General features: G+C 44.5%; 1 protein-coding gene across 5 annotated transcripts in view; it reads left to right on the top strand.

Moving 5' to 3' along the window:
- Positions 1-4576, top strand: part of KIAA0232 (KIAA0232 ortholog) — a 42594-nt gene extending 38018 nt beyond the window's left edge. For 2 of the 5 annotated variants that reach the window (XM_069744798.1, XM_069744797.1), the window contains exons 8-9: positions 2067-2149; positions 3822-4576. In XM_069744798.1, coding sequence (XP_069600899.1) covers positions 2067-2149; positions 3822-3998 — 260 coding nt within the window. In that variant the 3' untranslated portion in view covers positions 3999-4576. Of the gene's footprint in view, positions 1-2066; positions 2154-3821 lie in introns of all 5 variants that reach the window. The other 3 variants (XM_069744801.1, XM_069744800.1, XM_069744799.1) reach the window with 2 other exon arrangements.
- Positions 4577-24534: the final 19958 nt, after the last annotated feature.

Here is a 24534-nt window from a genome sequence, read left to right as displayed (position 1 = left end):
TCAGGATTCAGTCCGACAATGCCACAGCAGTGGCATACATCAACCGGCAGGGGGAACACACAGCAAGGCAGCCATGAACGAGGTAGGCCACATTTTCCGCTTGGCCGAGGAAAACCGATCATTGATCTCAGCGGTTCACATCCCAGGAGTGGAAAATTGGGAAGCAGACTTCCTAAGCTGTCAAGGTCTCGACTCCGGGGAGTGGTCTCTCCACCTGGAGATCTTCCACCAGATTTACGGTCGCTGGGGAGTCCAGGATGTGGATCTCATGGCCTCACGGCTAAATTCCAAGATTCCCCCGACTTCATAGCTCGTTCCCACGATCCAGCAGCCATCGGGACAGATGCACTAGTACTTCCGTGGCACCAATTCCGGCTTCCGTACATTTTTTTCCCCGCTTCCCTTACTACCGAGAGTCATCAAGAAGATCAGAGCAGAGGGGGTACCAGTAATCTTCAACTAGTCGCCGATGTCCCCTGGCGTCTACCGACGTGGACCTGTTGTCCCAGGGCCCCATCTACCACCAGAACTCCGAAGCCCTGTGTTTGACGGCATGGCCGTTGAGTCCTGGGTGCTACCTCAGGCAGGTTTCTCTCGAAGGGTCATTTCTACCATGATCAGCGCTAGGAAGCCTACATCTATGCGTGTTTATCATTGCATTTGGAAGACCTTTTTCTCATGGTGCAAAGACCGAGGATGCTCTCCTCTCGTTTTTTCCATCCCTTCTGTCCTCGAATTCCTTCAGTCGGGTTTGGATTTAGGGCTCGCCCTTAGTTCCCTCAGAGTGCAGATTTCTGCCCTGTCAGTCCTGTTCCAATGGAATATTGCCAACAAATTACAGGTGAAGACGTTCATTCAAGGGGTTTCCCATGTGGTCCCGCCTTGTAAGATGCCGTTGGAACCATGGGACCTTAATCTGGTCCTCGGTGTCTTGCAGGAGGCTCCCTTTGAACCCCTGCAGGACGTTCCCCTGTCTCTTCTGTCCTGGAAGGTTGCCTTCCTAGTTGCGGTCACGTCCATCCGACGAGTTTCAGAACTGGCGGCTTTGTCCTGTCAGGTTCCCTTCCTAGTTTTTCATCAAGATAAGGTGGTTCTGAGAACTTCCCCGTCTTTTCTACCGAAGGTTGTCTCATCCTTCCACTTTAATGAGGAAATTGTCTTGCCTTCTCTTTGTCCGGCACCTGTTCACCGCACCAAGAGGGCTCTTCAAACACTGGATTTGGTGAGAGCTCTTTGGAGATACGTCTCGAGGACGGCGTCTTTCCTCAGGTCAGAGGCTCTGTTTGTGCTCCCGGAAGGGTCTGGCCGCTTCCAAGGCTACGATAACAAGGTGGATTCATTCTGCTATCCAGGAGTCGTACCGAGTGAGAGGTAACCCCGTCCCAGCAGGGATTAAGGCTTACTCTACTCGGTCGGTAGGTGCGTATTGGGCCATCCAGCACCCAGGCATCGGCAGCACAAGTCTGCAGAGCTGCGACTTGGTCCAGCCTGCATACCTTTACAAAACATTACCATATTCATTCACAGGCCTCAGCAGATGCGACCGTCGGCAGACGAATCTTGAAGGCGGCAGTGCTGCATCTGTAACTTGTGGGTACAAGTAGCAATTGCAGTGGATTGTTTCCCACCCAGGGACTGCTTTAGGATGTCCCATGGTCCTGTATCCCCCAATGAGGCGTAGGAGAAAAGGAGATTTTTGTGTACTCGCCATAAAATCTTTTTCTCCGAGCCAATCATTGGGGGACACAGCACCCACCCTGTTAGCCTCTGGGCTTTGTTTTTTTTCTGTGTTGTCTTGGTTTTGTCATAGTTCATTCTTGTTAAATGTTAAGCTCCTACTGCTTTGTTACCGAACTGGTTCACTGAGAGCCAGCAGGAGGGTGTATACTGCAGGGGAGGAGTTATTCTTTGTGTTAACTTAGTGTCCTCCTAGTGGCAGCAGCATAACACCCATGGTCCTGTGTCCCCCAATGATTGGTACGGAGAAAAAGATTTTACGGTGAGTACACAAAAATCTCCTTTTTTTTGCATTACTATTTGCTTATGGTCCTCCACTCTCCATACAGATGTAAAGGAAGAAAGCTGTGTAGATCATAAAGGTGGGAAGGACATCCCCTGTGCTGCTTGGCATCCTCTTGAGATTGAGAAAGTAGGTAATGTGGTTTTCAGACTTGTTTTGTAGTCTCTATCATATACACCCCATGCTAGACATAACATTTATGGAGACTATTGAAGTCTTAAAAAAAAAAAAAAAAATCCTCACTTTTTAACCCCTTCATGACCTTGGGATTTTACGTGTTTGTTTTTCGCTCCCTCCTTCCCAGAGCCATAACTTTTTTTATTTTTCCATCAATATTGGCCATGTGAGAACTTATTTTTTGCGGGACAAGTTGCACTTTTGAAAGACCTCATTGGTTTTACCATGTCTTGTACTAGAAAATTGGGGGGGAGGGGGAGGATTCCAAGTGCGGTGAAATTGCAAATAAAAAAGTGCAATCCCATGCGTGTTTTTTTTTTTTTTTTTTCTGGCTTTTCTGCTAGGTTCACTAAATGCTAAAACTGAGCTGCCATTGTGATTCTCCACGTCCTTTATGAGTTCATAGACACCAAACATGTCTAGGTTATTTTTTATCTAAGTGGTGAAAAAAAAATCCAAACTTTTTCTAAAAAAAAAAAAAATTGCGCCGTTCTCCGATACCCGTAGCGACTCCATTTTTGTTATCTCAGGTTGGGTGAGGGCTTATTTGTTGCACGCCGAGCTGACGTTTTTAGTGATACTATTTTGGTGCAGATACGTTCTTTTGATCGCCCGTTATTGCATTTTAATGCAATGTCACGGCGACCAAAAAAAGTAATTCGGGCGTTTCAATTTTTTTTCTTCTCGCTACTGTTTAGGGATCAGGTTAATCCTTTTTTTATTGATCGGGCGATTCTGATCGTGGGGATACCATATTTGTGTATATTTGATTTTATTTTTTTATTTTGAATGGGGCGAAGGGGGTGATTTTAAACTTTTATATATTTTTTTTATTTCTTTTTTTTTTTCTTTTTTTTTTTTTTTTTACTTTTGCCATGCTTCAATAGCCTCCATGGGAGGCTAGAAGCTGGCACAACTCGGATCGGCTCAGAGAGAGATTGCCTCTATGTAGTAGAGTTACAGGCTTGCTTTGAACGCCGACCACAGGGTGGCGCTAACAGCAAGTCGGCATCAACAACCATAGAAGTCTCAAGGAGACCTCTAATTATGGCGACGCATAGCTGACCCCCGATCATGTGATGGGGGTCGGCGATGAGCGCATTTCCGGCCGCACGGCTGGAAGCACTAGTTAAATGCCACTGTCAGAGGCAATACAAAATGGTAAAACCAATGGTTTCGTTCAAAAGTACAACTCGTCCCTCATAAAACAAGCCCTCACATGGCCATATTGATGGAAAAATAAAGTTATGGCTCTGGGAAGAAGGGGAGCAAAACCGAAAAAAGCTCCTGGGGTTAAGGATGTGTGCAGAGTACCTAGTCTATTTTTTTTTTTTTTGCTACTTTTTAAAAAGTTGCAATTGAACAAAACATCCTTGGAAATAAAAACCACAAAGGCGAACATAAGAAACTGGCAAACGCATAAATGTAGTTTTAAAGGGGAACAAATATTTAAAAAAAAAAAAAAAAAATTGAAGATGAATCGAGCCCTTAGTTGCTGCACCACACATGGTGATATTTCAGCCAGCTCCTCCAAACTTTCATTTCACACTTCTGATGATGATTGTGCACTGACACTAATTTCATTTATTCAGTTAAAAAACGACTTTTTTATTTTTCTCTTTAGACATCTGCATGTAACAAAGCGAAAATCACCATTGACTTCAATGGTGCGGTAACATCCAGTTGCTTCAGGAAGAAGATCTACTCAAGCGACAGTTCAAGCTCCGAGACGGCTTCCGAGGGCGGACACGACTGGGCCGATATATGCCGAGAGGAACTTTTCTCTCGCACTCAGCTGTGAACAAGCGTCTTAAGATCGGAGCGCTGAGGAGAGATCTCGCCCTCACTTGTCTGTTTCCTCTGGAGGCTGTTTAGTTACCACTTTAGATGTTTGTGTGCTTTTTATTTTTTTTCCCTTTTCTTGCAGTATAGGTAGAGTAACAATCTTTTCTTTTTTTTTTTTTTTTCTCCCTGCAATCAAAGCCCCCCCCCCCTTTTTTTGTTTTTTTTTTTGTTTCCCTTTTTCTGACAAGCTGGTATACTTTGCTTAGTGTGGCTAGATTAAATCGTGTTGTCAGATGAAGAATGACTGTGTTTGTAGAAATCCTGCATCCAGTTTGTAAACCCTCTAGGATTTTTTTTTTTCCCCTCCATTACCCTTTGTTAGGAGCTGTAGTTGGATCTTGCCACCTACAGCTACTTCTGCCATTCGAAGACTTCTAGAGTCTTTGGCTTGTTTTTTTCTTTTTTTTTTTTTCTTTCTATTCTCTTGAAAACTTAGGAGATAAATAAGTAACACTGTAATCGATCAGTGCCTTTCTGAATGCAGGAGAGTAGCATGAATGACTTGCCCAGTTTTCATTTGAGAAAATATATTTGAAAAAAAAAAAAAAATAATAAAAAAAATGTATCTTAAGTAGAAGCAATGAGATTGTGCTTTAGAGACTTAAAGAATACTGTGTTTTCTATCCTATAATATTTTGCGCTCACTAACGGAGGAGAAAATGATTTCATATTCTTGCTAATGGCATGAGCCCAAGGTATTTTTGGAAAGTTTGTGTGCAATGGGAAGAACAAAGATGGTTTACCACTGATTTTTTTTTTTTTTTTTTTTTTTTTTTTTTTTTTTTTTTATATTCGCTTTTATATTGGGTGGGCTAATGCCTGGTCGTAGATATCATAGTACTGCACTGAAAGCACAGATTGTCCAGTAATCTAGTGATATTTTAAAATAAATATAATTGGATGATAATTAATTTTTTTTTTTTATCAAACTTTTCTCACTGTTTTCACCAAGAATTATGGCATACGTGTTTTGAAAGATTTCTACCGTTTTTGCACAACTTTGCAAAAAATTAGGACTTCCTGGCATTTGTTTTTTAAATGTGCCCGCCTCGCCAACTTTCTTTGAGGAGTTTCGCTTGGATAGGATATGGTTACATAGGTTGAACTTGATGAACCTACATCTTTTTTTCAACCTTTCTCCACCAATTGTACATTTTCTCAGTAATGTAACTATAACCAACAATGTTATGTGTATCAAGGAAATCGTCCAGCCCTTCTTTAAAAGCTGTTATAGTGTCGGCCGTTACTTCCACTTGTGGTCGGCATCCCACAGTCTGACTGCTCTAACTGTAAAGAACCCTTTCCTATTCAGCTGCCGGAATCGCCTTTCTTCCACCCATAATGAGGGCCCCATAGTTCTCAGTATGGTCTTTGGAAGGAAGGACGCGGCCAACAAGTCGTCACAACCTTACGCCACACAAGTGGAGTGAATTTAGGGCAAAATATAATCTACTCCAGTCTGACTGGAGTGCGTTTCTTACAACGGTGGCTGACAGATGTGCCAAATTTAAGAGGTTCATGGATTTGGCATTTCTTACTGAAGCCCACTGTTCAACACAACTGATGTGCAAAATGCCAGTCTTGACTGGCCTTCTTATAAAGATAAAAAAATCTGCTTGCATCAGAGTTGAACAACAGCGTGGATCTCCATTGAAGCTGGCACCCAAAAATGCTATTATGGCCATTTTAAGGTTCTTGTAGTCAAAGTCCCAACGAGGTTGGGAGCATTTTGGATTTGTTGCATTGTAGTTCTAGATGCAGCTACGATCCAAGACCATAAAGGGGCGGGCCAAATGTGAATCGCATCCCTTTACTACTGGGGGGCTTAGGATGGAAATTCTGTTTACCAGTCCGTTTTAAAAATGGTTTCTCCCACGTACTATGACATGGCCTGAAATCCTGCAGTTGGTGCCATTGGCATTTTTTCGTTTAGTTTTTGTCCTTGTTGCTGTTAGTCTAGCGTAGAAATGTATTTGAAAGGATGTAATGGGCAAGTATGTGAGCGTGATGGTGAATAACATGTTTTGTGTATTTTTATTCCTCCCCCACTCAAATGTGTGGCTGAAATAACAATTTGATCTATGTATAATTTTGTTAAACTCTGCACACTTGTCAGCGTGATCGTTACGATTATCGAACTCTTTGTGCTTCTAACGCTTTTATGCAGCTTGTTCCAAGCACAGCAAGAGCAATATTTAAAAGAAAAACATAAAAACTTTACCAAAAGAAACCTATTAAAAAAAAAAAAGGCATGTATCAAACTCTAGGAAATGCAAAGAGCTCATCATTGCTTTGGGACGATGGCGTAACCATAAAGGCAATACAAATTGTGGTAGGGACGGTATTGGCGTTTGTCAGGTATAGAGATATGGAGTTTGTTTTTTTGTTTTTTTTTTACATTTACTGTAGGTTTTTTTTTTTTTTTATTATTTTGGAAACCCTGATATTGGAATAGTGACTTCTTTAGTCAGGTTCACGCAGATGACATTTTGCAGCTTGCAAAAGTGGGAAAGAAACCCAAACCAGAAGTGTACATAGTCGGAGCATTTCTTCTGGATGGACATATTAGATATATGATCTGGTCTTTCCCTTACCCCTCTCCCATCTTTTTGGGCTTTTTCTGAAAATGTAATAACCCATTAGAACTATAAGCATTCATATTGTCCCCCTCTTACTACACCTTCTAAACTGGAGTCCTAGAGCACAATTTTTTCCCTATATTTTTTTTTTTTTTCGGTCCCTATCATCCCTTCTCCAAGGGGTGCTTTTGCACCATTATCTGAACAGAATTTTTTTTTTTTTTAATAAACCTTCTCCCCTACCCTCTTTCAGACTTGGAATTTCTTGAGCTTCCTGAAAGGGTTAACTAAAACCTGCACTGAAAATAGTGACACGACAGCCTGGCAGTTTTTGTTTTTCTTTTGCCAGGGGCATATGTAAGCTAGTGAGAGCACTTGCCTCCATCGAGGGCTCTGCTGCATAATCCGGTCATCAGTTGTACATCGATGCTCTTCACACCTTGTTCTACATGACACAGTTCCCTCCCATAGCTACTATGGCACAGTGCCGGTACAGCTCATTCAGGGGCTGAGACGTCACTTAAGACCAAGGCAATAATCCATAGTTCCTGTTTACTGACATTTACCTTCATACTTAGTCACGAAATAGTGTTTTTTTCTTTTTTGTTTTGTTTTTTTAATAAATCCCCTGACCCAGGGTTGTTGTGTTTTTTGTTTTCCTTTTCCCACCCACTCTCCACTCTTCAGAGACATTTCTAGATTTCTTTCCGTAAGACTTTTCTTCGTTCAAAGTTAGCAAACCGCTGAACGCATTGTGGTATGAAGCGCGTTGCATATCCATCGCACTGAAAACATCAGTTTCCCATTTCTGGGATGAGATTCTGTTTTTACATCTCTTCTATGTGTGTAGTTTTATTTTCTTCTTCTTATTCCCCCTCCTTTTTTTTTTTTTTCTCCCCTCTCCTCAAGTGGTTGTATTGTTCTGATCTTCATGTACACCAAGAGTAACTTTTTGTTTTCTTGTGAACTTATTTAACACCCAATAAAGAGACAAAAAGCCTTGTTATCTGTGAGTGATTTCACGGCAATCGCCATTGCAGAAACATTAGGAGGTTAAGATTTAATACCGTTGATTTATAGATTCATGGGATGGGTACTCCAATAAGAGATTGGTAGGAGGGCTGACCAGTGGCACTCTTGGCAATCTGCTGTTTCAGCTCCAGCGATGGCCACTTGTAGAGCAGCAGATCGGGAGAGGAGGTCCGACACGCCTATGAACCATTTTGGCGCTGCCAATGAATAAACAGCTGCTCAATATTTGTGGGTGCAAGATTCTGGACCCCCACAGATTAGTTTGTCGGTGACATCTTTTGGAATGCAATTGTGATGAATATGCGTATTCCCTCCCCATAATGGGCAAAAACAGAAGTTTTAGAAATGATCCTTTTATGAGAAACTACACCCCTCTAGAAATTCACCCAGGGCTATAGCGACCATTTTTGCACCCCTCAAGAATTCACCCAGGGCTATAGTGACCATTTAAGTGTTAAAGGGTTATAACCTACAAGCTCCAGCAAGTCTTGTCTGTAGGTGGTCTTATTCACCGCTGTACCTGTCTCATGGGCCTTCATTATAGAGTGGAGTATAGTTTGATATATAAATCATGGCCTGTGCCATTGTTATCTGATTCATTATGTAGTACAACAGGAAAAAAAATAAACTTTCAGGTGTTTCTGTATTTAATCAATAGCATTTAGGAGTCCCAGTACAGCCAGGATCTGTGCACCTCTACGAAAATCATTGCCATGTTTGATATCACATGTACACACCTGACAACTTGCACATTAAAGTGTTTTTGTTTTTTTTTCTCCCCGTCTACGTCCGAATCTGTCAGTGGCGCACAGCAGCTGAAAGATGTTCCACATTTATTAAAGGGAAGGTACCGCGTTTGTAGATTATTAATTAATCAATGTAATGTAGCATAACATGCTGTTATAACCCAGATTTGAATGCATGTAAAACAGATTTCGTGTGATATATGAGTAGAAAGAATGCACTGGGGGCTGACATCTTGGTTTTGCAGCAGTAGTACGTCACTATCAGTGTCAGATTACGGCACCCCATGGACATAGGAGATAATAGACCGGCTCGGACCCTATCTGTAACATTGCAGCAGCATTAGCAGTGAGCTGGGCACGCCTCTGTGGGCTGAACAACTCACTGCTGTAGGTGTGACTAGCTGCCATTTTATTATAGTCCAGTGCTATCTGCCGAGCTCAACTTGTTCTCTATCACAGGAGAGAAGCACTGACTGCTCCTCTGTACTCCAGGCACTGCAGGTTCTGGGCAGACATCCTCTGCTCTCACACTCTGCCGTGTGCTTCTCCTGCTCTGTCTCCGCCTCCCCACAATCCCAGTGATCTCCGGTAAACTGCACTCTCCCTCTGTGTCGCTTTCCCTCTCTGTGCGGCGTAGGGGGGTCTCTGTGCGGCATGGGGGATCTCTGTGCGGCGTGGGGGGGTCTCTGTGCGGCATGGGGGATCTCTGTGTGGCGTGGGGGGGGGTCTCTGTGCGGCGTGGGGGGGGGTCTCTGCGGCGTGGGGCATCTCTGCAGCATGGGGGATCTCTGTGCGGCGTGGGGGGGGTCTCTGCGGCGCGGGGGATCTCTGCGGCATGGGGGATCTCTGCGGCGTGGGGGGGTATCTGTGCAGCGTGGGGGGTCTCTGTGCGGCGTGGGGTGACTGCGGCTTGGGGGGGTCTCTGCGGCATGGGGGATTTCTGTGCGGCGTGGGGAGGTCTCTATGCGTGTATGCAAGCATCGTCCGATGGGACTACAAGTCCCATCGGACGATGCCTGCTACAATGACAGTGATTGACACATTAGCCAATTATGGGACAGTAATAGTCCCACCATCCGGCTAATGTGTTGAATGAAAAAAAAAAATACTCCATACATACTCCATATATACATGCATGCTACATACAATACATTACATACTTATAGACATACAGTACATTAAACATAGATTACATACTCACCATTACTTGTCATTTTGTTCCCCGAAGCCAGTGTCATCTGTAAAAAAAAATATGAAAAAAACAAACAACCAATATACTCCCTGTCCGCAGAAATCCACGAGTGTCCCACGACTATCTCCAATGGAGAGCAGCAACATCAGATAATGCGACTGCTCTCTAGGGGCTCCAGGAACACAATGACAGCAGGAAGGTATCCTTCCACCACTGTATTCCTCCGCCGCTGTAAAAAAAAAAGTCCCTAGTCTCACTTTATGCCATTGCTGTATGAGAATTTTTCCCAGGCAGCAATTGCTATAAAGTGAGACTTTGTCCTAAGGTAACCTCTCAGTGATGCACTGTAGGAGCCATTGTCTCCTGTCAGTGTGTCACTGAGGGTCCTATAGAGCAGTGACATCACCCGATGTCACTGTTCTATAGGGGAGATCGTCGTGGGACACTCGTTATTAATTGGACTGCGGCGGACAAGTAGTATACGGTTTATTATTTTACGTTTTTTGCAGGCGCTGAAGTATGGTAAGTATGATGAAATGAAGAATATTAAAATACTTTTTTCCTAATGTGTGCGTGTTTTTTTTAACCCTTTCTTACTATTGGATTAATAACGGATAGGCGTCTTATTGACGCCTCTCCGTTATTAACCCGGCTTAATGTCACCTTACAATAGCAAGGTGACATAAAACCCTTCATTACCCCATATCCCACCGCTACTCGGGAGTGGGAAGAGAGGGGCTAAGTGCCGGAATTGGCGCATCTTACAGATGCGCCATTTCTGGGGCGGCTGCGGACTGGTATTTGTAGCCCGGGGGGGCAATATCAATATCAATGGCCCCTCTCTAGGCTATGAATATCAGCCCGCAGCTGTCTGCGTAGCCTTTCTGGCTATAAAATATAGGGGGACCCCACGCAATTTTTTTTGGGGGGTCCCCCTATTTTAATAGCCAGTAAAGGCTATACAGACAGCTGCGGGCTGATATTCATAGCAGGCTACAGATATTGGCCGTCGGCTTTCCCCCTCTGGCACAGAAAATTGCACGGGCGCCCACGCGGTTTTTTTTTTTTGTTGTTTTAATTCAACCCTCATAAAGTCCTCTTTCACACTTGTGTCTGTACGAGTCCGTCGCTATGCGACGTACCGACGCACGTTGTGAAATTTGTGCCCGACGTGGGCAGCGGATGCAGTTTTTCAACACATCCACTGCCCATTCTGAAGTCTGGAAGGAGGGGGCGGAGCTTTGGCAGCGCATGCGCGGTAGAAAATGGCGGACGCGCTGGACAAAAAAAGTTCACTTGAACGTTTTTTTTCGTGCCGACGGTCCGCCAAAACATGACGGATCCGTTGCACGACAGACGCGACCACGCAACGTGTGGCCATCCGTCACGATTCGTCGCTAATACAAGTTTATGGGGGAAAAAACGCATCCTGCGAGCACATTTGCAGAATCCGTTTTTTTCCGCCAGATCCGTTTTTTCCACGGATCCATTTTTTTCCCGCCGGATCCACTTTTTTCCTGCCGGATCCGTTTTTTTCCACAATTTCCTTTTTTTTCTGCCAGATCAGGTTTTTTTTCCATTGGATCCGTTTTTTCCCGCCGGATCCGGTTTTTTTCCACAAGTTCCTTTTTTTTCTGCCAGTTCCGTTTTTTCCCGCCTGATCCGTTTTTTTCCACAATTTCCTTTTTTTTCTGCCAGATCAGTTTTTTTCCATCTGATCCTTTTTTCCCGCCTGATCCGTTTTTTTTTCCACAATTTCCTTTTTTTTCTGTCAGATCACGTTTTTTTCCATCGGATCCTTTTTTTTCCCCGCCGGATCCGTGTTTTTTTCCACAAGTTCCTTTTTTTCTGCCAGATCAGTTTTTTCCGCCTGATCCGTCTTTTTCCGCCGGATCCGTTTTTTTTTTTTCCACAATTTCCTTTTTTTTCTGCCAGATCAGTTTTTTCCATCGGATCCTTTTTTTCCCGCCTGATCCGTTTTTTTCCGCCGGATCTGTTTTTTCCACAAGTTCCTTTTTTTTCTGCCAGATCAGTTTTTTCCGCCGGATCCGTTTTTTCCCGCCAGATACGTTTTTTTTTTTCCACAAGTTCCTTTTTTTTCTGCCAGATCAGGTTTTTTTCGCCGGATCCGTTATTTTCTCATGGAGTTGTATTAGCGCCGGATGGCCACACGTTTCATCCGTTTTTTGCAGGATCCGTCAAAACAGCTGTTTCCGCCGGACGGAAAACACAGAGGAACGGTTGAATCGCGATTTCACCCGCCGCTATTGCGGGCACATGTCAGTCATGTTTTTTTTTTATTGACAGATCGGGCGATTCTGAACGCGGCGATACTAAATATGTGTAGGTTTGATTTTTTTTTTTATTGTTTTATTTTTGATGGGGCAAAAGGGGGGAGATTTAAACTTTAATTTTATTTTTTTTTCATATTTTTAAAAACATTTTTTTTTTACATTTGCCATGCTTCAATAGCCTCCATGGGAAACTAGAAGCTGGCACAACTCGATCGGCTCAGCTACATAGCAGCGATCATCAGATTGCTGCTCCGTAGCTGAATTACAGGCTTGCTATGAGTGCCGACCACAGGGTGGCGCTCACAGCAAACCAGCATCAGTAACTATAGAGGTCTCAAGGACCTCTATGGTGACCATCCTGACGCTATTGCGCGCATTGTCAGCTGTACAAAACAGCCGACATGTCGTGACTTTGATGTGGGCTCAGCGCCGGAGCCCACATCAAAGGAGGAGACACGACATGCGCAGAACATGTTGCGTTTTTTACTGCGATGCGTTTTTTCCCCAGAAAAAAACGCAACATATGCACAAAAATTGCGGAATGCATTATAAATGATGGGATGCATATGTATGCATTTTTAAATAGTTTTTATCGCATTTTTATAGCGAACAAACGCAAAAAAATGCGAAAAATCCTGAACGTGTGCACACAGCCTCAAGGTGTATCTCCCCATCACACTCCATATGTGTCTCACTCATCATACTTCACGTCTCTTTCTCTCCCATCAGTCACTCTTAGGCCGGGGACACACACAACGTATAAAAAAAGGTCCGTTTTTGACGGACGAGAATCGCACAAATGTTACCAAAACAGTGATCCGTGTGCAGTGCGAGGATGCGATTTTCTCGCATCCAATGATTCGTTTGGCATCCGTATGGCGTCCGTATGGTGAGATTTTCTCACACACTTGCAAAATGAGCAAATAATGGCTGAACCTTTCCTATCACCTGCCCAATGCCTGAGAATTTCTCGCAAGTCACACTGATGGTCCATGTGCTGTGCGATTTTTTTTTTTTTTTTTTTTTTTTTTTTTTCCTTTTTTTCCTCACCCCATAGACTTTCATTGGCGATTCTCGGCCAAGATACGCTGACAATCGCAGCGTGCTGCGATTTCACTCGGATCCTGAATATGGCCGAGAAAATATCGGATGATGGGAGCTGCCCCATAGGGGCAAAGATCAATATTGGGACGAGCGCTATGCGATTTTTTTTTTTTTTTTTTTTTTTATCGCATTGCACTCGTCCGTATTACGGTCTAGTGTGACCCCGGCCTGAGCCATACAATGCATCTCTCCCCTCCCTCCATAATGCCTGGCTATTCACTGCAGAGCTGGAGCTCCCAGACAGCTCCTAATGCTGCTCCATGCACACCACACGTCTTCACTCTTCTTGGGTCCAGATGCTGCTGAGTCCACTGTGTTCTGCTCCTCTGTAAACAGCTGTGCCTCTGATGCAGTAACTGCTGGTGATGGCAGAGCACAGGGCAGTCACACACAAAATGGCGCTGCCCTGTGATGCTGCTCTTCAGTCTTACTGTTGGGGCAGTAACTGCTGACATCACCATTTCCCTCCCCTTTTGGGTGGTCTAATATCCCTGGGGCAGAGCTGCTAAATCTTACTATAGCTGCTTGAGGTCTAAAACGGAAAATGCTCCCCCTAGTGGTAAATATGTATATTTGTAGAAAAATATATAATATTTTTCATATAGAAATGTTTGCAAACATTGCATTAATACATTTTAATTACTATTTTAAGCTTAATTTCACAAAAAACAAAATACAAGAAAACTGGTGGCACCTTCCCTTTAAGGGGTGCAGTCGTGTTACAGATTTTGGTTCCACTTTCGCCAGTGCACGCCATAATGTTTTTTGGCTTTGTTCCCCTTTCCTTTTTGTCTCTTAGACTTGTAGATTCAGCACTTCGGGACCATTCAGTGTGCAATGTTACTGACCACAAGTGCTTAGTCTATTTCTTTGTGAGATAACAGACAAGGATAATATCACTTACTATTTTTACAGTTGAAATTGACATATTGGAAATAAAAATATTTTTTCTTTGATGCCAAATTAAATTTTCGAACTGAATTTCAGAAAGGATACAATAAAACCGAATGCCTTTTGGATCCTAGTAGATGCCTTCTAAGTGTAGGTGAAAGGTATGAAAAGTGGATTCTATACAGAAAAGTAAACGCCACCACAAGATGTGATGGTGAATTGCTTGAGAACTTAATTGGTATGGTATAATATGAGAGAGTAGACCTGTAGATGCTTCCTCCAGTTATATTCTCAGGAGTTTCTGCAGACATTGGATGTTCTGGCTATTATTTGGGTAGGAATTATCATGAACGGATGACCTCAATAAGCTCTCATTGAAATGTCCGTTTTTCTTGTACAGGAAAGATGTATATCTTGGTACCGTGTTAGCCAGTAGATAGAAAAATTATAGCTCTGCTTCACATCACTTGACTTATCCATTGCATTATCTTTCTGCTGTGTTGTGTATAAATATGTGATTCTTCAGATGTTGTATTAGTCTATGCCTGATGAAGAGACCTGAGTAGTCTCGAAAGCTTGCAATTTACCATGTTTTCAGTGAGCCATTAAAAGGTATCAACCACTGAGGACTCTCAATTCTAAAAGGTTTTTCTTATATGAATTCAGAGTTTCTCTAGTCACCTTCCACGACAGCCACTTCTAAGGTTGTCTTCCCCGCCCTAATGGGGGACAGGCACACAAAGAGGTTAAATACCTCTCCCCTTCCTGCAACCACCACTGTTTTCCTGTCCCCTATGGGGCTTGAAGAGAATCTGAAGGGGCTGCCGTGGCCGGCGATTGGAGCTCCACACACTACCTTTTCAAGCCAGGCAGCTGAGGTCGGGGGCTTCGTCTCTCATCCGGTGCTGCTCCCGTCTCCTATCCTCGGCAGGACTTGGGACCATCCTGCCTCTCCTGCGCCCACCTCTGGGGGTAAAGCAGGGCGGTAGCCCCCTGGTTTCCTCGTCACTTGCTGCATTCTGGTGCTGTCGGGGCGTGCTGGGGGAGGGTGGCGCGTCACTTCTGGTTTCTTCCTGTGCGTTCCACCTGGAGTGCGCGCCAGCCGGCTGTTTTCAGCGGGCAGTAATACCGGGGCGTTCCGGGAAGGATTTCCCCCCCCTTTCAATTGGGCCAGGATTGGAGGAGCACAGATGACGCTGACCCATCATCCCCTTTAGGCCGGGGTCACACTAGACCGTAATACGGACGAGTGCAATGCGATAAAAAATCGCATAGCACTCGTCCCAATGTTAATCTATGGGGCAGCTCCCATCATCCGATATTTTCTCGGCCGTATTCAGGATCCGAGTGAAATCACAGCATGCTGCGATTGTCAGCGTATCTCGGCCGAGACTCGCCAATGAAAGTCTATGGGGATGAGAAAAAATAGCACAGAACACGGACCATCAGTGTGACTTGCGAGAAATTCTCAGGCATTAGGCAGGTGACAGGAAAGGCTCAGCCATTATTTGCTCATTTTGCAAGTGTGTGAGAAAATCTCGCCATACGGATGCCATACGGATGTCACACGGATCATTTGATGCGAGAAAATCGCATTCTCGCACTGCACACGGATAACTGTTTTGGTAACATTTGTGCGATTCTCGTCCGTCAAAAACGGACCGTTTTTTAATACATTGTGTGTGTCCCCGGCCTTAAAGGGACACTGTCACCTGAATTTGGAGGGAACAATCTTCAGCCATGGAGGCGGGGTTTGGGGGTGTTTGATTCACCCTTTCCTTATCCGCTGGCTGCATGCTGGCTGCAATATTGGATTGAAGTTCATTCTCTGTCCTCCGTAGTACATGCCTGCACAAGGTGCAATCTTGCCTTGCACAGGCGTGTATTATGGAGGACAGAGAATGAACTTCAATCCAATATTGCAGCCAGCGGGTAAGGAAAGGGTGAATCAAAAACCCCAAAACCCCGCCTCCATGGCTGAAGATTGTTCCCTCCAAATTCAGGTGACAGTGTCCCTTTAAAGATCTGGGTGGGGGGGACGCCAGGTAAGGCCTGTCTGACGCTGACTGGACGGACATGGACGGTGACAAACCCCCTTGCTCTGCTTCTGCAGAACCCAGCATACCCCCTCCTACTGTAAGTAGCATGTATCAAACAGAAAAAGCACCAAAAACGCAGTCAAAAACGTCCAATTAATGCAAATATGAAGAAAACTTTATTATGTAAAAAACACAGGTATACAGCATGGCAGGCAAACAAATCCCCTACACAAGCCTGCACACACATCTCACATAGAGGGACCGGACTGCAGTGCACTAATATCTTTTATGGACCATAAAGTTAAAAGGTCCATATATGCTATCATAAAGGTCCATATATGCTATCGATTGCATAAGACATAAAGAAAATGTCTAGCAGCAATGCATGTGACCCTATACACGTGTGTCAGATATATAGTACATACCGCAGTGGTGAGTCACAAAACACGTGCACAGTAGTCCCGTCCTCCCCGACGCGCGTTTTGGCGATTGGCCTTCCTCAGGGGGGGTGCCCAGAGATGGGGGGCACCGGTTAAATACCTTATGATCCGGAAGTAGCGGCGTTCGCGCTCCACACCGCATCGCATCATCCCACATCCGGTCCGCACGGCCTGTGGGACCGGAAACACGGGCCCCATGTGATCCGCCCCACAAGGCACTGCAGGAGCCGGAGACAGGAAAGACGCGACTGCGCATGCGCGAACTGCAGCCACGGCCATCTGGGAGAGGGGCAAATGTGCTGGCATATAAGAAGAGCCAAAACGGCTCCCACATAAAAGTGCGCATACCTCTAACCACAGCGTGCAGGATAAAAGCAATAAACAAACAGGAAAAAATAAGCAAATATAAACAACTACATATGACACAAATAGTCCGCTATAGTGACCATCAATACGGAACATAGTATAAACATATGGCCAGTGAGTAGGTATAGAAGACACATATGCACACATCAGGATCGGCCATAGAAGAAATATATCACGCACGGCCATCGTGACTGCACATACAGTTAGGGCCAGAAATATTTGGACAGTGACACAATTTTCGCGAGTTGGGCTCTGCATGCCACCACATTGGTTTTGAAATGAAACCTCTACAACAGAATTCAAGTGCAGATTGTAACGTTTAATTTGAAGGGTTGAACAAAAATATCTGATAGAAAATGTAGGAATTGTATACATTTCTTTACAAACACTCCACATTTTAGGAGGTCAAAAGTAATTGGACAAATAAACATAACCCAAACAAAATATTTTTATTTTCAATATTTTGTTGCAAATCCTTTGGAGGCAATCACTGCCTTAAGTCTGGAACCCATGGACATCACCAAACGCTGGGTTTCCTCCTTCTTAATGCTTTGCCAGGCCTTTACAGCCGCAGCCTTCAGGTCTTGCTTGTTTGTGGGTCTTTCTGTCTTAAGTCTGGATTTGAGCAAGTGAAATGCATGCTCAATTGGGTTTAGATCAGGAGATTGACTTGGCCATTGCAGAATGTTCCACTTTTTGGCACTCATGAACTCCTGGGTAGCTTTGGCTGTATGCTTGGAGTCATTGTCCATCTGTACTATGAAGCGCCGTCCAATCAACTTTGCAGCATTTGGCTGAATCTGGGCTGAAAGTATATCCCGGTACACTTCAGAATTCATCCGGCTACTCTTGTCTGCTCTTATGTCATCAATAAACACAAGTGACCCAGTGCCATTGAAAGCCATGCATGCCCATGCCATCACATTGCCTCCACCATGTTTTACAGAGGATGTGGTGTGCCTTGGATCATGTGCCGTTCCCTTTCTTCTCCAAACTTTTTTCTTCCCATCATTCTGGTACAGGTTGATCTTTGTCTCATCTGTCCATAGAATACTTTTCCAGAACTGAGCTGGCTTCTTGAGGTGTTTTTCTGCAAATTTAACTCTGACCGGTCTATTTTTGGTATTGATGAATGGTTTGCATCTAGATGTGAACCCTTTGTATTTACTGTCATGGAGTCTTCTCTTTACTGTTGACTTAGAGACAGATACACCTACTTCACTGAGAGTGTTCTGGACTTCAGTTGATGTTGTGAACGGGTTCTTCTTCACCAAATTAAGTATGCGGCGATCATCCACCACTGTTGTCATCCGTGGACGCCCAGGCCTTTTTGAGTTCCCAAGCTCACCAGTCAATTCCTTTTTTCTCAGAATGTACCCAACTGTTGATTTTGCTACTCCAAGCATGTCTGCTATCTCTCTGATGGATTTTTTCTTTTTTTTCAGCCTCAGGATGTTCTGCTTCACCTCAATTGAGAGTTCCTTTGACCGCATGTTGTCTGCTCACAGCAACAGCTTCCAAATGCAAAACCACACACCTGGAATCCACCCCTGACCTTTTAACTACTTCATTGATTACAGGTTAACGAGGGAGACGCCTTCAGAGTTAATTGCAGCCCTTAGAGTCCATTGTCCAATTACTTTTGGTCCCTTGAAAAAGAGGACGCTATGCATTACAGAGCTATGATTCCTAAACCCTTTCTCCGATTTGGATGTGGAAACTATCATATTGCAGCTGGGAGTGTGCACTTTCAGCCCATATTATATATATAATTGTATTTCTGAACATGTTTTTGTAAACAGCTAAAATAACAAAACTTGTGTCACTGTCCAAATATTTCTGGCCCTAACTGTATATAGGTTCGACACCAATCACACCCACTTTCCACCTGCTCATGTACAACAGAATCAAGATATCAGTGACATCTTCATATATAATGAGGCGTAAATGCTTAATCATATAGTCCATGATATCCGATATATAGAACTGATGTCCAGTGGTACTGGGGGGTACTGATGTTCATTCCAAATAGTCCACCAATGATGTATTACAAGTAGATCCAGATACAAGTTCTTCTCACAGACGACCAAGATGGTTGTCCCATAACCAGGTCATGATCCGAAAACAAACTAAAAATATGAAAATAATAAAAACTAATTAAAAAACAAATAAAGATAGCGTATGCGGAACAGTACAGAGGAGAAGATGCACATCAATCAGGCGACTATAGGAACGGGGCGAACGACAAACCCTCATTAAGCCCATATGGCTGGACGGTACGTAAACGCAAAATCCAGCGTGTCTCTAACATACCAAGTCTCTTGGATAGGCGACCACCTCTGATGTTGATCCTGAGGGCATCAATTCCCCTCTCAACATCGTGGCATCACAATTGTGGTATGCCTTAAAATGCCTTGGCAGAGTTTTTAGTGTGGTCGTATCCATGTGGCCGGCGGCCGCCTGTATCCCCAATACATGCTCCCTCACGCGGACTTTTAACTGGCGAGTGGTAAGGCCGACGTATATTAGTCCGCAGGGGCATGTAACATAGTAGATGACATATCTAGTGGTACAGGTGATCCGTTGTCTAATAGAAAACACCTGTGTACCACTAGAATTAAAAAAGGAATCACTCTTTTCGATATTGGGGCAGGCGACACACCGACCGCACGGAAAACAACCAACACTAGGTGTAAACCTATCCAAGAAGGTTGCAGGGGACCGTCCCTCATGATGACTATGGACCAATTGGTCTCTAAGGTTGGCGGCTCGCCTAAATGTGATAGATGGTTTTTTCGGGATAAACTTTTGGATTATCGGATCTACTTGGAGAATAGGCCAGGCTTTATCCAAGGCTCTCCTAATCTGATTAGCCTTGGAATTGTAGGTAGTGATAAACCTAATATTGTTATCATTATTATTGGTCCTATTTGGTTGTCCATGCTGGCTGCCATAAAGTAAATTATGGCATGTAGTATGTTTCGCCCTCTGATATGCCCTCTTGATGGATCTACCACTATATCCCCGTGCTGCAAATCGCATCCGCAGTTCCCCAGCTCTTTTCTCAAAATCACTGTCGGTGGAGCAGATACGACGTATCCGAAGGAACTGCCCCACCGGGATCGATCGTATCATGTGCTGAGGATGACCTGAGGAGGCGTGCAGCAGGGTATTGGTGGAAGTCAGCTTACGGAAAATATCCGTGCATAGAATACCACTAGGGTCCTTCTTGATCGTCACATCTAGAACATCGATGGATACATCACTCCACACAAATGTCAAATGGATGTTCAGATCGTTGCTGTTCAAGGAGGAGATATACCGCGCAAGGTCAACGGACGTGCCCTTCCAGACGAAGAAGATGTCATCAAGATGTCAATTGATCCCTGTTCGCCGGACAGGAGGAGGTCCCTCTCCCACAGCCCCAGGAAGAGGTTGGCATAGGAGGGCGCAAAGGCCGCTCCCATAGCAGTCCCCTGGAGCTGTAGGTAGAAGGACCCATTAAAAACAAAAAAGTTCCAGCAGAAGCGATCTCATCCCAATGGACAAAGTAGATGACTCCAAAAAGTATCTAACGGCACCAATGCCGTCTTTGTGCCTAATGTTGGTCTATAGAGATTCGACATCCGCCGAAACCAATAGAGTATCACCCTCCAAACACAATCCGTCAACCCTGCGCAGCACATCCCCAGTATCCTTGAGGAAGGAAGGAAGACTGGTAACTAATGGTTGCAGGTGGAAATCTATCCACCTATTAACATGTTCCAGTAGATTTCCCCGTCCAGAAATTATAGGTCTCCCTGGGGGTGACGAAATGTTTTTATGAATCTTGGGGAGTAGATACAATGTCGGAACAGTAGGTTCCGTAACCACCAAAGCTGTTGCCAGATCGTTGGTGATAACGTCGTTCTGTGTTGGGCCCCGGCTATCCTATATACATGCTTACAAGCGGCTTAGTTCTTTTTCTCTTATAGGGAGAAAAGTTCTCTGACCCTAGAAGACAAGCCGCAAGTGTAAAATGTGTGCAGCCAGACTCCCATCTACATATGGGAAAAAGCTTTCCCAGTCTTGTACAGATGAGGTCCTACTCACTGAGCAGCCCTCTCTTCTGGATAGCATAAGATCCCTCAATAAACAAGAGGTCCAGTCTATCATGGCTACCATCTCCCAGATCCCGGTGCCTCAACCACCTCCTAAGAAGAGGAAAACGGCCCCAGTAGAGTCCGACTCAGAGTCTGGGGAGATTCAATCCTCGGGATCAGGTGACGTTTGGGAGAATGAGGGGTTTACTTCCACCACCACCCCTAAATCAGAGAACAAGAAATATTACTTTAATTCTGAGGATATGGGTGACCTAGTCAGTATAGTAAGAGGCACCATGGGGGTAGAGGAAGAGGAAATTAAACTTACAGTACAGGATTAGATGTTTGAGGGTCTAAAGCCCAAAGATCAAAAAGGTTTTCCTGTACATAAAAATATACAGAATCTAATTCTCCCAAAAGTGAAAGTGTCCAGGGTAACTAAAAAAAAAAACAGCCCTTCCCTTTGAAGACTTCCCAGCTCAAGGATCCAATGTATCGAAAGATAGAGAGCTTGTTAAGAAAGTCCTGGGACACCTCCACAAATTTACTAAAGACTAACGGCCTCCACATGCGTGGCCAGATCTCTGTTCATCTGGTTACGCAAACTTGAGGATCATTTGACACAGGGCACCCCAACAGAGGAGATCTTAGACTCCCTACCCCTGCTACAAAAAGCAACAGGGTTCCTAGACGACGCCTCTGCTGAGTCTGTCCGAGTAGCCGCAAAAGCTGCTGTCCTCTCCAACTCATCTAGGAGAGCACTCTAGCTAAAATCCTGGGGGAGCGAATTTGTCTCCAAGTCCAAGTTGTGCAGCATCCCCTTCCAGGGCCATCATGTGTTTGGTCCCATTCTGGATGATATCTTGGATAAGGCAGCGGACAAGAAGAAATTCTCCCTGAACAAAGAAATAGTAAAATACACTTTTTTTTTGCCCCTCACGTGATCAATCTTCACAGAGGGATTATAGGGGAAAAGGCAAAACAGGGAGATGGAGTTATCCCAAAGGAGGCAAGGGCAGGAACATGCTTGTCTCACAGACTCCAGATAAACAATGATGGTGCTCCGGTCGGGGGTCGACTCACTCTTTTCACCCAGTGGCAGTCCGTCTCCACAAATCAGTGGGTCCTTCGTACCATAGGAGATGGACTAAAAATAGAATTCGAGAGACCTCCCCCACAATGCTTGAGGATAACCTCCCTACAAACCCGACACCTCCAAAACTACTTGTTAAAAGCTCTACAAAGTCTACTCCAATCAAATGTGATCTCGCAGGTGCCAAAGCGGGAGGAAGGACGTGGCCACTATTCTCGTCTCTGGTAACAAAACCGTCGGGGGGAAAAAACAGGATCATCATAAACCTGAAACCATTAAACGAATCAGTCCGGTACAGGCAACTCAAAATGGAAACAATCAGATTGGTGATCCCCCTCATCGGGCAAGATTGGGTAATGGCGACAGTGGATCTGAGGGATGTGTACTACCATGTACCAATCCATCCAGAAGACAGGAAATTCCTCAGATTTGCAGTCTCTCAGGGGCAGCAAATCAAACATTTCCAATTCAACGTCCTACCCTTCGGCATCTCTTCGGCTCCACGGGTTTTTACAAAAATTATGGCGGAAGTAATGATCTTCATCCCTCGCCAGGGAATATGCATTGTTCAATATATCAATAGAAAAATACGGGGGCCAAAGGCCCGGTCAGCTCACCAACAGACCACAGGAGCACGTGAACCCATCCTGACCCAGACGTAGCAACAGCTGAAGACGTAAGAAATGTGAAGATTGCCTTGCGCAGGCATGTACTTCAGAGGACACAGCATAAACTTCAACCCAATATTGCAGCCAGCGGGTAAGGAAAGGGTGAATCAAACACCTGAAAACCCCGCCCATATGACCACAAACCTGTCCCGCCAAATTCAGGTGACAGGTTCCCTTTAAGGGGATTACATGTTACACAAATTACCGGTAAGCCTAATTCTATTTTTTCATGGCTATCGCGCACTTGCACCTTCGAGAGTCTATGAGGTAGTTCACATGTCCGATTTTTTTTCCACAGATGGGGTGGTCCGCACAAAAGCACAGAGACTTATTCGATTTTGACTGGATCAAACTTACCAAGAGAAGTCTAGATTTGTGAAAAGAAAAAAAATCGGACAGCACATCAATTTTTCACAGACTGTTTGAGAGGCGAAGCTGGAGAAACATCTGTCAAGTTTTGTTTTTGAGAAAAATGGATGAAACTCTGATGTTAAAAACTAACCATGACCAAAATCTGATGACTCTAATCAAAAACACTGATGAAACGATTTTTGCTCACAAGAAAAGCAACTGATGTCTGAATGAGCCCTTATGTTCTTGACAACTAAAAAGATTTCTCCGGACATGTGATATTGATGACCCATCCTTCCAAGGGGAATTTATTCCAAGGGGAATTTATTCAAGCTTGAGGAGGCTAATTTGCATATTCCAGGTGCCTTCTGGGAAAGCGAAGAGTCTCCCTAAGCTAGAAGATCGTTGGGTACAGCCGGGACCAGCTGCTTGGAAAGAATCACCAAACCAGGGATTCAAGTTTGAGGAGGCTAATTTGCATATTCCAGGTGCCTTCTGGGAAAGCGAAGAGTCTCCCTAAGCTAGAAGATCGTTGGGTACAGCCGGGACCAGCTGCTTGGAAAGAATCACCAAACCAGGGATTCAAGCTTGAGGAGGCTAATTTGCATATTCCAGGTGCCTTCTGGGAAAGCGAAGAGTCTCCCTAAGCTAGAAGATCGTTGGGTACAGCCGGGACCAGCTGCTTGGAAAGAATCACCAAACCAGGGATTCAAGCTTGAGGAGGCTAATTTGCATATTCCAGGTGCCTTCTGGGAAAGCGAAGAGTCTCCCTAAGCTAGAAGATCGTTGGGTACAGCCGGGACCAGCTGCTTGGAAAGAATCACCAAACCAGGGATTCAAACTTGAGGAGGCTAATTTGCATATTCCAGGTGCCTTCTGGGAAAGCGAAGAGTCACCCTAAGCTAGAAGATCGTTGGGTACAGCCGGGACCAGCTGCTTGGAAAGAATCACCAAACCAGGGATTCAAGCTTGAGGAGGCTAATTTGCATATTCCAGGTGCCTTCTGGGAAAGCGAAGAGTCTCCCTAAGCTAGAAGATCGTTGGGTACAGCCGGGACCAGCTGCTTGGAAAGAATCACCAAATTTTTGCCTGTAGGACATTATTGCAAGAGAGCTTGGCTGAGTAGATTACACAAGAAGGAAAACACACAGCAAGTCAGCAGGATCTAGGAGCAACATGGCAGATGTGACAACCTACATGGTGAGCTGCAGCATGTGCTACATGTTCACAGATCGACCAGAAGAAGAATTAAATTTCACCTGTCAGAAGTGTAGACTAGTGGCCCTTTTAGAAGAAAAGGTGCGGGGTCTGGAAGAAAGAATAGCAACTTTGAAACTCATCAAAGAGAATGAAGACTTTCTAGACAGAACAGAAGCATCTCTACTGGTCACAGAAGGTGAAAAAAGTGTCAGAGAACCTCCAAAAGCAGATGAGTGGAAGCATGTGACCAAAAGAAGCAAGAAGACCATAGAGAAATCACCAACCACACAACTGAAGAACCGATATCAAATCTTTGTAGAGGATGAAGATGGCACACCTAAGGATGAAGCAATACCAGCAAGCAAAAAAGAAAAGGGCACACAGCAACAAGTGACAGCAAAAAGTACAGCCAAGA

This window comes from Ranitomeya imitator, chromosome 1 (genome assembly GCF_032444005.1).
Source record: "Ranitomeya imitator isolate aRanImi1 chromosome 1, aRanImi1.pri, whole genome shotgun sequence".
Taxonomy (NCBI): domain Eukaryota; kingdom Metazoa; phylum Chordata; class Amphibia; order Anura; family Dendrobatidae; genus Ranitomeya; species Ranitomeya imitator.
This window is presented reverse-complemented; position numbering and strand designations above follow the sequence as displayed.